Source organism: Echinops telfairi, unplaced genomic scaffold (assembly GCF_000313985.2).
Source record: "Echinops telfairi isolate 266 unplaced genomic scaffold, ASM31398v2 ScPeMD7_7469;HRSCAF=8507_1, whole genome shotgun sequence".
NCBI lineage: Eukaryota > Metazoa > Chordata > Mammalia > Afrosoricida > Tenrecidae > Echinops > Echinops telfairi.
The window spans coordinates 91,729,624-91,748,034 of NW_022111373.1; the positions used below are offsets into that span (position 1 = coordinate 91,729,624).

An 18,411-nucleotide genomic window follows, 5' to 3' on the forward strand; every position below is an offset into this window, starting at 1 on the left:
TGATTGTGTGGGAAAATTTTCGGAGTGGGTATTCTAGTGGCACAGCCAAGCTCCCGGCTGCCAATTAAATGCCAGGGCTGCTGTTCAGTGTGGAAAGATGAGACAGCAGAGAATCCCTGCCCTGATCGCCCCCACAGGGCAGCTCCTTCACCCCACAGAATCATGGGTCAGAATTAATCCAGTGACAACCATGGACTTGCTATCTTCTCCTTAGAACCAACCGAGGGCACACATGTCCTTAGGTTTCGTGCTTTTTATTTTTCCCCTGTGCTGATTTAGGAGTTCTGACTGCTTAATCTCAAAAATTCACACGTGCATAAGGGGTGGGGTTTAGTAGATTATAATGAGGTAAGCACTGGGGCCGGACATTCCTGTGGCAAAGGTGGGGCTTTGTGTCTTTCCTGCATGGGCACTCGTGTCCCACCGTGGGCAAGGAGTCAATCATTTCTTCTCCTGACCCAACACCCCAGCTGCCATCCAGTGTTCGGAGATCTCCGTCTGGGCTTGTTTTTATTCGTTGTTCAGTGTGTTGGTTGCTGTGGGAGTAAATGGGAGCATATTCATTTTACCATCTTGCTTCACTCTCCTAGTGCACTTTTAAAACATACGTACTCCTCGTATGGCATCTAGTGGGAAACCCTTGTAAAAAGCAGAGGTATTATTTGGAGAATTATATTTGAAGCAAGCCAGCCTTGTATTTTCATTCCCTGGCCCTACCATTTATCAGCTATGTAAACTTGTTCAATCTGCCTCACTATCCTGTTCTCAGCACCCTGTGTGTATAATAAGGAGCCCTGGTGGGCCTGTCAGGTAAGCAGGCATTGGCCTGCTAACTGTAGGGTCAGCAGTTCAAACCCACCAGCTGCTCCATGAGCTGTTTGTTTCCTTAAAAAAAGGTTTCCTCAGAAACCCTATATATGGTCCCTATGAGTTAGAGTCAATAAGATGGCAATAAGTTATCTATGCAGTGGGGAAAATAATATGACCTAGCAAGTTTGTTGTGAGGATTAATTGAGATGGTAACTGGTACTTCACAAATGGTTGTCACCTCCACTGGTGCTGTTCATGAAAAGCTGCATCACCTGCATTCATGCCCCGTTTCTTCCCATCTCACACAGCAGCCCCAGTGCTTTGAAAAATGCAAATCTGAAGATGGCAGCTCCGCACTGGAAACTCATCATGACCCCACATTGCTCTCACACTGAAGGTCAAAACCTCATGCAGTGTATAATTAGACCAAGTGTAAAAGTTGGTTTAAAAATTTTTTTTTCATTGTCCAGGGTAGTCCTTGTATATCTCCACTGTCCCCATCATACAAGGATTAGTAATTGTCCCCGTGTTTTTCTGTTTTATAATGAAGTGTTATTATTTCCATTACTGTAAGCCAGGGTAGGCCTCTTTTGTTTATGGCCTGCTTCCTCATGGTCTCACTGGTGAACCAAGTAAGCAGGTTCTCACTTTAGCACATGGTTACAGCTGAAAGATGGCCAGCGATAGTCCTCTTCCCATGACCTTTTCCAGGGGCAGCATCACAGCACCCACTCTGGGAGAGCTGCGGATCTGCATTTATAAAACGGATGCAGACTTTAGACATAGCAATGCTTTTTGTCTTGGGTATTGATGGGAAAACATCAAATACTACTACCCACTGCATGTGGCACAGTGGTCGGTTGTGTGACCTATGAAATACCTATCCATTGACAGTCAGTGGGAGAAGCAGGAAATTATATATTAGGTAATATGTGACGTATGCTTAAAAATACAAGTTTGTCACAGAGAAAGGTCTGAAAACCATTGTTGCATTAATTTTTACCATTTGTTACATGGTAAAAGCTCTGATTACTTTATTGTTTTCTAACATCATGGTCCTTAATGAGATGGATTGACACAGTGGCTGCAACAATGGGCCCAAACCTAGGAACTATTTGGAGGATGGAACGAGACTGGGCAGGCATGTTCTGTTGTGCACAGGTCGGTAATGGCACCTAACAACAACACTTAATTGTGCATTAAATCTTTTTGGTAGGCAAGAGAAATAGACTAAAGGAAACTGTATGTTTAATGGGAAATGTCTTCATTTTCATTTTCCTAAGAAAATGGACATGTGTATCTTGCTCACAATACATATCCACTGTGAGAACTGTAATGATTTCATTGAACTCAAATGAGAACCATAAAATAGTGAAAACCAAATCTGATCAAGAAGCATTCATATGCAAAATTAGAAGTTCTACTTGAAAATTGCAATTCTGTAACTTCAGAATGTATGTGTATATAACTCTTCTGTGAAACTGTGTAATCTTCTAAATTCTCTTTCAATTAATTTAATTCTTCTTGATACAAAGTATTCTTGCCCCTGTGAAAACATGAAATGACGCCACCTCTCTCTCTTTTGAAGCCTTCTCTTAATATGCTGAATTGTTGGCAGCCCTGTAAAAAATTAGCATGACATCACTGTAAGCCAATATGAGCAGGCACTTCAAATAAAAAGTCCATTAATTTCACTAATGCTTCAGTGTTGTTGTTTTTCTTTTTTGGGGTGGGGGGGGCCTGAGCCATCCTATCAAAGGTTAGATAGCTGATATTTTTATAAATATCACTGTGAATCTAGTTAAGTATAATGAAAATTAAGATAATTTGTTTTCACATTGATAATACAACCATAGTGGCATGATAGAAGCTATAATCCACAGAGATAAAATATGAAGCAGAAACATTTTCAGAATGTCCTGGTATACATCTGTGTCTAAATAACAAGTAGTACTTTCCAATAAGGCATAAAGTTGTACTTATTAAAATTGCAAATATTTCTCTATATATACCAGAGTAAATTACAAATGTTTATGAAGTGAATGTTGAATTAAAAAGTTTTTACTTTGAGCATGGCATTACTGGTTGTCTTCTTTGCTGCCCATCATTATCAATGAAATTCTAGAGTTATTTGAGCCTTTAAGAAACTACTTTTAAGTAAACATAATTATGCTACAAATTGGTTTTCATATTTTTTAAATCAAATCTATAAAATAGGGCTACTCATGCATGCTCCGGTTCATGAACTCTTTGTAACTGATTCCCACAAGATAAAGAACTTGTACCGAATGTGCATTTGCTTCATCACTGCGCACACAGTTTAGCTGAGCTTTTTGTTTCTGTTTTTAAGCAAGAAAGAAGTGAGTTTATTTCTAGTACAAGGCCCTTACCTTGTCACGGGCACTTTTAAACACTAGTTTGTGTTTCATTATAATATTTTTCAAAGTCAGGTGGAAATCTTGTTTGTTTTTTAATCATTTTATTAGAGGCTCATACAACTCTTATCACAATCCATACATCAGTTGTGTAAAGCGCATTTGTACATTCATTGCCCTCATCATTCTCATAACATTTCCTCTCCACTAAACCCCCGACATTAGGTCCTCATTTTTCCCCTCCCTCCCCGCTCTCCTCACCCTCATGAGCCCTTGATAGTTTATAAATTGTTATTTTGTCATATCTTGCCCTGTCCGACGTCTCCCCCCACCCACTTTTCAGCTGTCCGTCCCCCAGGGAGGAGGTCACATATAGTCCCTTGCAATCGGTTCCCTCAGGTGGAAATCTTTAATCAAAGAGTGTAATAAATGAAATGTGCATTCTGGGAAAATGACATTGGCAGCAAGTTTCAGAAATTTCTTCAAATCCCCTATTAAAATTAGTATAAACTAAAGACAGCAAAAACAGAAGCCAGTGTTTAACACTAATAATGAACCTAATTCATGAGGTGTTGTCTCAACCCCCAAGTCATGGATGAAAGGGGACAGACTATGGAGCCCCCCTCCTCTAACTTTCAACCCCTACGAACAGGTCCTGACTTGTTGTTCGCCTCCCTGAGTTCTTTCCTGCCTCGTGCACATGCCGCTTCAATATTACAAACAGCCCCGAATCCCCAAACTAGAGTAAGAATAGGTTACTATAGCAAAGATCAGAGTTTTAGCCATTTGTGGTTTTATGAGGGGGCTTCAAACATGCGTGACAAAATTCCATTATCAAAGCCCAATGAATGAAAAGGAATCTAACATTTATTGCTCTTCTAGGCATTGTAAAATACACCACTTAACTTCACTTTTGTGAATTAGTTGACAATGTACCCATTTTATAATTGATAAAAAGCTCAACCAAATGAAGTAACTTGCCCAGGCTCATCTGGTCTCAGTTGTCGTTGGTCTCTGTGTAATCATAATTACAATGTTTAAAACACTATTTTAAATGTTTAATATTAATTAATATTTAATAATGTTTAATAATATGTTTGATGATGTTTAAAATAGTTTAAAATGCTATTGCATTTTCTTGAGGATGTAATGTTTCTACAATTTTTCAACTTTTTGAAATCACAAAAGTACATTTTAAATTATTTTCTGTTGAATGTTGCTATATTCATTTTTGCAACAGTTTTATTGTCGTATAATTAGTTCAGTCACATCAAGAAGAGTTGGATAACCAGCACCACCATCAGTTTTAGAACATTTTTTTCATTCCTTATTTAGCACTCATCATTATTAGCTCCCCATTCGCCCCCACCCCACCCCCCGCCCCTGCCGTACCCCCAGGAACCATTAGTCCAATTAGTGACTTCATACATCTACCTCTCCTGGATTTCAGAGATGGAAAAACATTAAAAAACAAACAAAACCTAACATGAATAACAAAGTAAAGCAAATAAAGACCTCCATTGAGAAGAAAGAAAATATTCATTTTTTCTAAATTTAGGAAATGTTAGTTATGGACTTAATGTATTTTTAAACTTGTAGACTAATAATTTTCAGACGTTCATAAATAAGTGGATTACACAGAATGATGGATTAACGTGAACACTTTTCTCAGTATGTTGTCAGGTGGCTCCGATGGTGTCATTGTGCTTTACGACCTGGAAAACTACAGCAAACAGCCGTACTACACATGTAAAGCTTTGTGTTCCGTTGGCAGGTGTGTATTAAAAACTTAATTTGTGACTTTGTAAGTAGTTGTGGCTTTTGTATCAAATGCAAAACATGAAAGTAATAGCACCATGAATGGCTCTAGAAAATTGTTGAAATGACAGATTTATATGGGTATCTCTGACATCTTCTTGAAAACTTGAACCTAAATTTAGGTGTAGCTGGTCTTAACATGTGAATTCCCCAAAACAACCTTGGTATCAGTTTTCAAAAAGATTTCATGTAAAGGTTTGATTACATCCTTTTTTTTTATGCCTACCCCGGATAACTCAGTAACTAGCTACAGTTTCTAGTATTAGTATAGTATAAGATTCATTTATGAGTCTTTTAGCTAGCAATAAATATAATCTAAATAAATCTAAATATTTCAACTGGCATTAATTTTTTACAAAGATTAGGGACTAGATATAATAAATGTTTAGCAACCTCTCCCCTGTCCTCCTTCCAACACATACTCACCCCCCACTATTCATCCAAAGCTTCTTAGTTTGGCAGCCTCCCTCAATTCATCCAGATATTCCTGACTACACTTTTAATCAGCTTACCGATCTTAATTTTTTTTAAAATAAAATACATCTAACACATTTGCTGGTTTAAATTTTTCTACACATTCAGTGGAATTAATCACATTATACAGCCATCATTGTATTGGCTTACCTATTTTGGGAGAATGAACTTTTAAGTCGCTAATAAAATGTGTAATTTTGTTGTTTGTTCATTTTGATCACTTAATTCTTTCTTGTCACTTGTATCTAACCTGATACTGAACCAGCCATTGGAGGAGTGAAGAAAATGCTTTCAAGAGGAAACCTTCATAAACCATATCAGCAGCTGCTCTATATTAAGCTGTTTCCAGAGCCCAAGAATAAGTGCTTGACTCCCAAGAATATTTACAAGAATAATGATTGCTTCCTGGTTCTGGCACTTCACTCGAGCAATATAAATTTTATATTATATCTCAATAGTTCTAAGCCTCCATATTTTTGTCTCGAGTTAGAGCTAATTGCACTTGCCCTGCTATTCTTACAAGGTTTCTGTGAGAATTAAATGAGTTACTCATTGTCATCTTAACCGCACTTTCAAAACTGTAAAACCACCATCTAAGTGGAGAGCATTGTAGTTAGACCCAGAATACAAAACGAGGTAACACCTGCGGTGCTCTGGAATTTGACTTCGAGAGTCTTAGGCCACCTGTTTGGTTGTTGTTGGGGGCTATCAGGTTGATACCAACTCATAGCGATCCTGTGTACAACAGAAGGAAGCCCTGCCAGAGTCCTGTGCCGCCATCTCCGTTCTTAGGTTGGAACCCATTGTTGCCGCCACTATGCTAACCAATCTCCTGGAGGGTCTTCTTCCTTTCTGCTAACCGTCCACTTCACCAAGCTTGATGCCCTTTTCCAGGAACTGGTCTCTCCTAATAATTTGTCCAAGGTCCACGGGACAGTCTCAGCATCTGATGCTTAGGCCATTTACATCCCAGAAAAGGAAATACAGCATTCCAAACTCTAAAGTAGAAAGCAGTTCTCTTAAGTAGTTTATTTTTATTTTATTTTATCCCAGCTAACATTTAAACTTTGAGTTATAAGTGTAATATAGCAAAATAGTATTTCGTATGTTCCATGTGCTGTGTGATTATTACTCTGTAGGAACTGCTTGTTCTGTTGTGTAAGGTCAAGTGAGTCCTTAGTGTGCTGACCTTGTGTTTTAGCTTAACTTAGTTTCAGGCTCCCTTCTTGTAAAATATCAGTTCAGATTTGTAGTGGGCATATTTATAAAATGGGTTAAAATACAATTTTTATATGCAAAAGTTTACAATCAAAGTTTTAAAAAAATATTTCAGTAAAGGTTTGTTAAGTTCATGGGTTTTAATTCAAACCATCTCCTAGTTATTCTGAGCAAACTTACTGTAGGTGTTCTAAAGATTCCTTTCGTCTACAAAATTCTCATTCACTGTGAATGAGATAAAGAGCTCTGTTGGTGCTATCAGCTTTGTCTTAGGCTGCTAATTACAAGATCAGTGGTTCAAATCCACCAGTCACAAGAGAAAGATGAAGGTGTCTGCTCCCATAAAGATTTCCAGCCTCAGAAGCCTTGTAGGGTCACCATGGGTTGGAATTCACTTGTTGGCTGGGGGTGGCTGAGAGACTCTTTCCACTACTCCTGGACACTCAGGATACAGGTTTGTGATCTAGATTTGGCCTTTCAGATTGTCCTCCCAGAGACTGCTTCTCCTTAGTAATGTTGATCCATCTTGACATTCGCATACATCATGTGTGACGTCTGCTTGGTGTTTCCTAGGAGCCATCCCGATGTCCACAAGTACAGCGTTGAGACTGTGCAGTGGTACCCTCATGACACCGGCATGTTCACGTCAAGCTCATTTGACAAAACTTTGAAAATATGGGATACAAATACATTACAAGTAAGTATGCTAGCACCGTCCCCGCGGTTCCATAGGCTGAAGGAGAGCTTGATCCTAAGCCAGTTCAGTGTGCTCAGGTGTCATGGATGCTACAGGGGCGTGCAGGCAGTGTAAGGAGGGCTGGGAAGCTGGAGTCCACACCACTTCAGGTCTGTTTCCTTGTCAGAAAAGAGGGATTATCGATTATACCTCCTTGGGTGTTTGTGAGCATTGAATACATTAAGAGGTGTAAAGTATCAGAGTAGTGTCAAGCATAGAACAAATGCTCAAAAACTGCTAGCCATTATCTTAATTGGTTTAAAGAATCTAGTATGGCCTGGTAGTCTGAGCAAGAAAATTGGCGTTATCTCTTAGCAGTGGAAGAACTTTTTTAATGTGGCTGAATACAGGTAGCTAGTGGCTATTCTGGTGCAGTGTTGAGCACTTAGCTGTGAACCTGAAGGTTGGCCATTTGAACGTTCAGTGGTTCCTCAAGAGAAACCAGCTGATCTGCCCCACCCCCACCTCCTGTAAAGATTACAATCTAAGAAGCCCTGTGGGGCGTTTCTTCTCAAAGTCAGAAACAATTCAATGAACCCTAACAGCAAGCTCAAATTTATATATCTAGTGCCAATCTTTGAGCCCTGGTGGCGGAGTGATTATGAGTTGGGCTGCAATCCCAAAGGTCAGCAGTTGAAACCACCAGCTCGCTCCACAGGAGAAAGATGGGCTCTCTATCTCCTAAAGATTTGCAGTCTCAAAACTCAGGGACAGTTCTACTGTGTCCTATAGGCTCACTATAGGTCAACGTCAACTCCATGGCAATGAATGCTAATCTTTACTCTGAGTGCTAGTCCCCCAGTATTCTCCCTGTCTACAGCACATCTCCACTGTCTCAAAGTTCACATGTTCCAACGCAGGGGTCCTCAAACTTTTTAAACGGGACCAGTTCACTTTCCCTCAGACCCGTTGGAGGGCTGGATTATAGTTTTAGAAAACACTGAACAAATACCTATGCACACTGCACACATCTTATTTTAAAGTAGAAAACAAACGGGGCGAAAACACCCGGCGGGCCGGATAGATGTCCTCGGCTGGCCGCATGTGGCCCGCGGGCCATAGTTTGAGGACCCCTGTTCCAAAGTGAACGTGAGCACCACAGACCCAATTCATCAAATCCTAACAAGTCTTCCAAACTCCTTACAGAGGCACAGCTCGTGTTATTGTGCTGCATTTTGTCACACTTTGCAGCTAGTGTGGTTTTTACAAATTGAAGATTGGTACCAACCCAGCGTCAAGCAAGTCTATTGGTGCTATTGTCCCACCAGCATGTGCTCATATCATGCCTCTGTGTCTCATTTTGGTAATTCTCAGACAGTATTTCAAATTTTTTCCTAATGCTGTTGCACACTTAACAAACTGTATATACTCGAGTATAAGCCTGGTTTTTCGGCACATTGTTTATGCCTTTTTTTGTGGTAAAATGAGGTGCCTCGGCTGATAGTCGGGGTGGCTTATACTCGAGAATATACGATAATTAACTACCAACCTCACTGCCAATGAGTCCATTCCAACTCCTAGCACCTTTATCAGAGCCGAGCTGCTCCACAGGGCTTCCACAAATGCAATCTTTATGGAAGGAGACTGCCTCGTGTCTCTCCCACCTTTTCAGTTGACCGTCCAGTGCTCAACCTACTCTGCCACCAAGGCTCCTTGAATAGACTGCAGTACAGTATCAACAGAATGTTGGAAACTGAAAAATTAATGTGACTCTGTGTTGGGAAGCCACAATATCCTTGAGGTCCGCCTGTATTTCCCTTTTTCACTTCGCCCACTATCACTGTATGTCTAGGTGGTGACTAAAAACTATGGTTTTCTTGCCTCACTCTGCTTCTACCATTTTTCCAGTAAGCTCTACCTCAGAGTTCATCTCACCGTGACACAGTTTCCATTGTGTCTCTACTTGACCGAACCCCTAGTGATTCCCATTAGGTACATGCAACCTGGCGTGCTGCGATCTTCCTAACCTCATGCTGTACTTCCTCCCCGTTAGCTCCAGTCTCTTGTCAACATTAAATGATTTGCTAGAGCTAAACCCTTGTACCTTCTGATCACATCTTCACTCTTGTATGCACTGCTTCAACTACCTTTCCCTGTGCAGCTTTTCTCTTCTCTTAAAGTCATACCTCTTCAAAATTATTGTTAATCAGGAGGAGTCCTGGTAGTGTAGTGAACTGTGCACAGAACTGCTAAGCACAAAGTCATTGGTGTGAATCCACCAGTTGCTCCATGGGAGAAAGATGAGGTTGTCTACTCCGATAAAGATTTCAAGTCTTGGAAACCTAAAGGAGCAGTTCTCTTCTGCTTGCTCAGTTCTGGTTGTTATGAGTCAGAGTCAACTCAATGGCAGTGAAGAATCAGGACAGTGAATTCTAGTCACATTCTGCTACTTTCTAGGTGTGTTCCTTTAGGTAAGTCACTTAATTTATGTAAGAAATTCAGATAACGGACTAGATGATGTCTCAGGGCTCTTCTAGTTCTGTTGTATAACAGGTGGCTTTAGCTTCTGGAATTCATAGTATTCATTCTATTTGAATTTTTATAGCAGTATTTTTAAATACTTTTATTGGCATATAATTCACATAAACAATTTAATCACTCACGCATATTAAGAAGGGTTGTCTTATCCACCACCTGGTTAAGCACTGATTTTTGTACTCATTTAAATGAAAACTATCAATCATTAGTATCATTTTCATTTCTAGCTACCTACCTTATCTGTTTTTCTCACAACTACTCCCCAAACAAAAACTATTTTTAATACCTAAGTCCAGTACTGATGCTGAGGGTTAAGCACTAGGCTGTTCATCACAAGATCCGTGGTTCAAACTCACCAGCCCACTCCAAAGAAGAAAGACAAGTCTGGCCGCTTCTGTAAAGACGTACAGTTTTGGAAACCCTATAAAGGGTCACTGTGAGTCGGAATTAACCTGATTGGGGGGCGGGGGTGTTTGGTAAGTCCAGGGCTGTGTAGAGTAACTCTGAGAATGACTGAAGATCTACATTAAAAAATTATGTATTGATACTACGACTATCAATTACCAAATGTAAATGTGAAAAATGTATACAGTACTGTGTAAGGAAATATAAACAGTGCGTTTCAACTAGTTGAAACTACATAGTTTTGTTTTATTTTTTAACCATTCCATATTGGGGGGAAATAAGCTTATCATTTTGGTTTTACTTTTATAGTATTTACCATATATACTCAAGTATAAGCTGACCCGAATATCAGCCGAGGCACCTAATTTTACCACACAAAAACTGCATTAAAAATGTGCTGAAAAACTCAGCTTATACACGAGTATATAGGTGTTTGCTTATATCATTGAAAATGGGATGGTATTAAAAATATATTTGCAATGGAGCAACTTATAGTCAAGCCAACACTTTCACTGAGAAAAACTAGTGAAGAAACAATATGGCAGCGACATCTGATTTACTCTGGAGTTTCGCCTGCATTCCAGTCCAGCCAATTGCCACAATGCAGAGGTCAGACACACCTCCACGCTCCATCCTTCCTGACCCTATTCTGACACGGACCATTCCTCTCATGGCACTCGACTTCTCTGCTGAGTTCAAGGATTCGTTTCAATGGCCACACAGAACTTATAGAAAATACTTAGAATTTTAGGGGGTTATTAGGGAAGTTAATAGGATGGAAGTTACAAGTCAAGATCAGAAAACATTATGGATCCAGTCTCTGGTCCACAGCAGCACTTCTTCAGAGCCAGCAATGGAAAGCATAACTCACTATGCCGCCGGGGCTCCTTGTAAATAGGATTTTAAGTTCTTAGGGTTTGGGAAGCTATATTTCTATGTCTCACTTAGTTTGCTAACACTCACTTTTTTGAAATGTCTAGCAATGTGTAAAATAACAAAGAAGAACAATGTTGCTTTTGTAATTATAATTAGCACTCATACTCATAAAATGTTTTTTGATTGTCAGACTGCGGATGTATTTACTTTCGAGGAAACAGTTTACAGTCATCATATGTCCCCAGTTGCCACCAAGCACTGTTTGGTAGCAGGTTTGTATGTGCCTTCTCTTGTCTTCGACTGTTGAAGTTTTTTCCCTCTTACTGCCCCATCTCCTTAGATAGAGGCATTTTAGTCCACAGGGAGATCACAATTCTTTTCTTTTTTTTTAATAACTTAAACATAGTTTTGGTGTACATACCTTTGGAATCAGCCCAACAAATATTCAGGTGAGGCCCCGTGCTAGCGGCCAGCAAAGATTCAGAAAGCAGATTTCTGCCCCCTGAAGCGTTTACTTTTCACTCATCAGCTTCTTAATTGAAGACAATAGATCAAGGAAATCATTGCCACTATTTGAGACTGTGTAATTCAAATTAAATATCCATTTATACAGAAATATCTACAACAATGTTTTTTTACATTTAGAAAAGAAAAAACATGCTTTCCTAGGGTCAGATCTGTGGTACCAGCTCTGCCTTTTCGCCCCGGGACCTCACTTAACCACTTCATCTGTAAAGACAAGCTGCACACAAAATTATCTCTGAGGCCTTTGGAATCTCTGCCCAGGATTTATGAGTCTATTACTAGTGATTTGAACATGGAAAAGTTAGCTGTTAACATAAAATGATTGGAAGTAATAAAACATGATAGAACTATCCACGTGCTTTGTACCAATTTAAATTTCCTGATTTTGAACATTTAATTACCTAAGATTAAAACCATGAATGTTGGGGGATGCATACCTGGGTGAAGAGTAGGGAGTCCTTTATATACTAGCTTTGCAAAATCTGTGAATCTATAATTATACAAAATAAAAGGTTAACTACCAATGCACTAGTAGTAGAGGTATTTTACTACTAAGGTATATTAAGATTAAAATAGTATTCTCATTCTAAAATATAGAAATTAGAAACATAGTTTGGACATACATTTTTTTTAAATGTGCTGAATTACAATGTTAGTTTTTAATTCTTTTTAATGGCGATTTGTAATATTTAATGATGCTTTAATACATTCTCTTTTTGCAGTTGGTACAAGAGGGCCCAAAGTACAACTTTGTGACTTGAAGTCTGGATCCTGTTCCCACATTCTGCAGGGTATTTTCTAAGTTGAAACAATAAACATTCAATGAGAGAACCATTGCTAACAATGTGTTCTTTGTAAGTGGCATGACTGATGTATTTTGTGCTAGCTGTTAAAAGTCAACAGGGAAATAAAGCTCCTTCTGTGCATTATTCTTAGAAAATTGAACTATTGAGGAGCTGGCCATGGGGGAAGCTTGAGGGTATGGAGAATAGATGGGCTAACCCACATCCTTATTACTTCCACAATTTAAAAGATTATGAACGATTAGTGAACGTACACAAGACACTGTCTCCTCAGCATTGTTGAATTCTGTTGTGGCTGATGGTTAAACATTCTTTATATTGGGGTGCTTTCTTACCTTCAATAAAGTACTTTAGAAAAAAAAGCGTTGAAATACTTTAGTTGAATGAGGTAAATTAAATTTGCTTTGCTATCATATTATCAGCATTAGATCATCTAATTGTAAACAAATAAAGGTAGAATGTAAATTCATATATTTTTATTTATAAGAAGTACATAATATATTAAGACAACTTCTTATGACAGATAGCATGTTTTATATTATAATTATTATCTGTTAATATAAGCTGAGCAGATGAAAATGTTTGAATAGTTAGGGAAATGTGACTCATTTCCCCTATGAACTTACTGCCTCTGTTTTTTAGGGGAGAAAATTTGGCAAATGTCTTTTACAGTTATGAATTAAAACATTATTTTACCTTAAAACTCTGAGAAATGAAGAAAACATTTTATTCTATAGAATTTTTGTTTCATATTTTTTTTGTATTCATATTTTGTTGTTGGGATAAGTAATTGATCTTAGTTACATCAGTGATTGATGGATTGACTTACATTATATTTTTAAAAACTTAACTTGCTTTGGTTATCCTTTCTAAGAGAAAACTCGTTATGTTATTTATAAAATATGAACGAACTGTGTGCCAGTGGCTTCATGCCTCAAGACTTTCACATTACTATTCAGATAGCTTTTGATAAAGGATCCCCTGGTGGCACAACGGTTGTAACACTAGCTCCTCCCTGCTTCCCAAAGATTCACAGCCTTGCAAACCCTGTGGAGTACTTCCACTGTGCTGGAAGTTTGAATCAGCAGCAATGGGTTTGGTTTGGTTTGTTGTAAACATAAAAATAATGATGGTCATATGAATTCTTTCACTTTTAATATTCAGTATTCTTTTTTTTTTTTTCAGAACCAGGCACAGTTCTGGTACTTTACATATATTTAGCAAGACTTTTCATATAGTTGTGTTTATAGGTCACAGGCAAGAAATATTGGCTGTTTCCTGGTCACCACGTCATGAATATATCTTGGCAACTGCCAGGTAGGGATGCACTTTTTTTAACAACGCAACTTAAAATAAAAATTACTTCATTTTTAAGTTAGAAAAAGTAATTTTGAGACACCTTTTGGAGGAAGAAAAAAAACGATGTTAGGTATAAATTTTGCATGTTAAGCTATTAATTGGGCCCTTAAAATTTTAACTACAGATATTCATTTTATTTATTTATTTATTTAAATTATTTTATTAGGGGCTCATACAACTCATCACAATCCATATATAAATCAATTGTGTAAAGCGCATTTGTATATTCATTGCCCTCATCATTCTCAAAACATTTCCTCTCCACTTAAGCCCCCGGCATTAGGTCCTCATTTTTCCCCTCTCTCCCCGCTCCCCCTCCCTCATGAGCCCTTGATAATTTATAACTTGTTATTTTGTCATATCTTACCCTGTCCGACATCTCCCTTCACCCACTTTTCTATTGGTCACATATAATTCCTTGTAATCAGTTCCCTCTTTCCTACCCACTCTCCCTCTACCCTCGTAGTATCGCCACTCACACCACTGGTCCTATAGGGATCATCCGCCCTGGATTCCCTGTATTTCCAGTTAATTCACATCACTAGAAGAAATATTCTTTGTGTCATACCCCACACCCTGACTGCCTTTGGTGGAGATACTCATTCTTAAGCAAAGAGAATGGAACTAGAGAAGCTACAGTAATGCAAATTGTCTAACTGGCAATAAAAAATATCTGCTGGGTTGTTGTTGCACACACAGTTTAACACTTTCCTTAATTTAAAAATAAGGTGTACTTGGTTCTGCTCCTTGGATAGGCAAAGTCCTGTCCCTTCTCTCTAGCTCTGTTAGAAAATGGTCTCCTCAAAGAAGCCCACAGGGAAGAAGCCCACCAGGCTGTGTGATCATGAGGTGCTGATGGGCTCACGTATCAGTTATCAAAAGATTCAAACCAACAATTATATCTATGTGAAAGAGGGGGTTTGTAATGGAGACCCAAAGCCCATCTATAGACAATTGGGCATCACCCCACAGAAGGTTACAAGGAAGGGACCAGTCAATCTGGGTGCAGTACAGCACTGACGAAGCTCACAGCATTCCTCTAGTTCCTGAATGCTTCCCCCCAACTACCATGACCCAGTTCTACCTTACAAATCTGACTAGACCGATTTGTATACACACATTGGTACCAATAAGAGCTCTGGACACATGAATTCAGGACAGATGAAGCCCTCAGGAACTGTAGTGGGAGGAACAATATGAGAGTAGGGAGGTGGGGGGAAGAAAAGGGGAACCCATGAATACAAAGTTACATATATAGCCCACCCCTCAGGGGGATAAATAACAAGAATGTAGGTGAAGGGGGACAACTAACAGGGTAAGACTAATAATAATGATGCATAATTGATCAAGGATTCATGAGGGTCGGGAGGGAGGGAAAGGAGTTGGTACCAAGGGCTCAAATAGAAAGAAGGTTTTGGAAATGTTGATGGCAGCATATGTACAAGTGTGCTTAATACAATTGAACGATGGATTGTTATAAGACTTGCAAGAGCCCTCCAATAAAGTGATTAATAAAAGAAATGAAAATAGTCACCTGTTCCTTTTCTCTTTCCACCTTTTGAAGGTTTTATTGTGGCAACAAAGTTGTTCAAGGAAATAAACTCCATGCCTGGGTGGAAAGATGCTCATGTAACTAAAAATAGCAACATAAATGTCAACAGATTTTGAAATTGCTTCTAATGGAAAAAAAAGTTACTTTTGGGGGTATATTTCACCTCTTTATGTTACTTTTGAACATTGAGTATTTGCTGAGTAGGTAAAAGTACAACCACCTAAATGTAAAATATGTACTATGTAATGAAACTTCTGTGTGCTGTGCTCCCAGAAAATTGGGTTAGCAGTATAGTCACTATTCTAGAGCCATTTGGCAGTGTCACATTTATTTCTTCTCAGTGCTGACAGCAGAGTAAAATTATGGGATGTGAGGAGAGCCTCAGCATGTTTGATTACGCTTGATCAACACAATGGGAAAAAGTCACAAGCTGTTGAATCAGGTAATGTAGTCTGGACTAAGACAGAAATATGACAATGGTAGTTCTGTATTGGAAATTTTAATTGAATCTAAATACCAGTGTGTTGACAAATTATACATTTTATAATTAAAAAGGTATTTCACCAGGAATCCATTTTTTAATTTAAGTAATGTATTTCTTCAAGTTGCTAAAGAAATAGTAACGTTGGTGAACATATGTCAGCATAAAAAGTACATTATTTGAAGGGGGTGTCAAAATTTCACAAAAAAAATAGCACTAAGAGAACATAAAATGTGTCTGCAAGCTTATTGACATCCAGCTATTAATAAATGTGTGCCTGCTGGCATCCAGATGGCAAATACCTATGTTGTCTTCTTACATGTTTCATTTATATGTTTAATTTCTTTGTGTGTAAAAATTTGTACTTAGAATTAAGTTTGGACTGGAACTATATTAGAATGGAATAGGAAACCTATGATTGCTGTAACCTTTTCAGCAAATGAATCAGGCTATTGAGAATTATGCTTTTTCAAACTTGTTCAGTTTGTAAAAAATAAATTTTGAGACTAATACAATTATCCTTGTTAAAGTTTGTTTAAATGTTTTGTTTATTTCTGTAGTTTATAAATTGGTTTTTCAGATTAAAATTTAAACATTGCCTTAAAGTGAAGAGAAGTGCTTTCTGGAAAATTTTAGAATATAGCTATATACTTAGTGGAATTTAATAGCATAGCTGAGGAAAAATTATACATGGGATTTTTTTTTCTTTCAGTTTTCTATCTTTTTTTGGTTGTTCTAATGTCTATAGCTTGTCATTATTTAAATCTAAAGGATTGCTTTTATGTATAATCAACATGTATTTGAAGAAATTCAAGTAGTTCTTTAATAGACTTAAATAGATGTATTATCTAACATTACATATATGTCGAATATAGAAACAGTAAACTGGACTATATTTTTCCTTGCAGCCAACACTGCTCATAATGGGAAAGTGAATGGCTTATGTTTTACAAATGATGGCCTGCACCTCCTCACTGTTGGCACAGACAATCGCATGAGGCTCTGGAACAGCTCCAGTGGAGAAAACACACTAGTAAGACATTTTCAGTACTAGTGGCTTTTTTTATATACATTCAAGAAATGGTATCTTTCTGTAGATTTAGCTTGGTTTCTTTTAATTACTTTATTGGGGGCCTCTTACAAATCTTGTAAAAATCCATCATTCAATAAATAATATTAAGCACACTTGCACATATGTTGCCATCAACATTTCCAAAACAATTTTAGCGTGGTTTCTTGAATCAGTTTTTTCTGATTTCTTTCTCTTTAGATTTATATTGATAATATGTAAGCTAGTGATTCTCAACTCAGGGCAGTTCTCATCCACGCTACCCCTGACTGCATTCCCATCGCTTAGTGAAGAATCACTAACGGGAATCTGCCATGTTCTCAGGTGCATTGGGAAAATATAAAAGATTGACAACTAGTATGCATGAATGTTAAATAATCAAATGTTAATATGTGACTTACTTAAAAATTCCAAAATAAATCTTTATAATAATGCTAGCCATTCACTTCAACTGAATTAATGGTGTTTTGAAGGTATTTGTCTTTATATGGTAATTAAAGCTTAATTTTTGTTCCATTTTGAATTTTGAATTATGAAAAGAGTTCAGAAAGTTAATGGAAAAATGAAACAAACAGAAAGATAATGAATTTTTCCATGAACTGTATGAGGTCACATTGTTTGTCATGGTCCTTGTGTAGTAACTAACAAAATAGACTACCAAAAATTTAGAAATTGTTGATAAGAGTAATAGAGTAATAATAGCTATACAAACACACTTGCACAACAGGCTAATGAGAAAGGAAAGTAGGAAAACACCCAACACAAAAGGTATAAGATTATGACATCACAGAGTCCGCGGATGGAGATAATAATCCTGAATATCAATGGTCTGAACTCAGGCATTAAAAGACCGAGACTAGTAGACTGGCTTAGAAAACACAACCCATCAATCTGCTGCCTACCGGAGACACATTTCAAGGCTACAGACAAAAATACGCTGAGAATGAATGACTGGAGAAAGTCATACCAAGCAAACAACAATTCAAAAAAAGTAGGGGTTGCAATCCTAATCTCAGATAAAATTGACCTCAAAGTGCAAACCATAAAAAGAGATAAGGAGGGACACTATATAATGCTCAAGGGGATGGTAGACAAAGAACCACTAAGCATTGTAAACATATGTTCCCCGAATCAGAGACCCGCTAAATACATCAATCAAACACTCCAAAGGATTAAAAAAGAAATCAGTGCCTCAACAATTATAGTGGGTGACTTCAACACACCGCTCTCTGAGAAAGATAGATCACAGGGAAAGAAACTCAACAAGGAGGCTAGAAATCTAAACAATACAATTAGACAGTTTGACCTGATAGATATTTACAGAGCTTTTCATCCAAATACAAAAAAAATTCACATTCTTCTCAAACCCACATGGCACATATTCGAAGATAGACCACATGCTGGGACATAAGGCGAATCTACATAAATTGAA

The 18,411-nt window shown here is 37.9% G+C and overlaps 1 protein-coding gene across 2 annotated transcripts in view; it reads left to right on the forward strand.

The window, feature by feature from the left end:
• ERCC8 (ERCC excision repair 8, CSA ubiquitin ligase complex subunit) overlaps positions 1–18,411 on the forward strand; it is a 57,023-nt gene that overhangs the window by 13,972 nt on the left and 24,640 nt on the right. For both annotated transcript variants that reach the window (XM_004703586.2, XM_045285381.1), the window contains 7 exons: positions 4,858–4,959; positions 7,269–7,392; positions 11,381–11,462; positions 12,438–12,506; positions 13,769–13,835; positions 15,771–15,871; positions 16,819–16,943. In XM_004703586.2, coding sequence (XP_004703643.1) covers positions 4,858–4,959; positions 7,269–7,392; positions 11,381–11,462; positions 12,438–12,506; positions 13,769–13,835; positions 15,771–15,871; positions 16,819–16,943 — 670 coding nt within the window. The remainder of the gene's footprint in view (positions 1–4,857; positions 4,960–7,268; positions 7,393–11,380; positions 11,463–12,437; positions 12,507–13,768; positions 13,836–15,770; positions 15,872–16,818; positions 16,944–18,411) is intronic.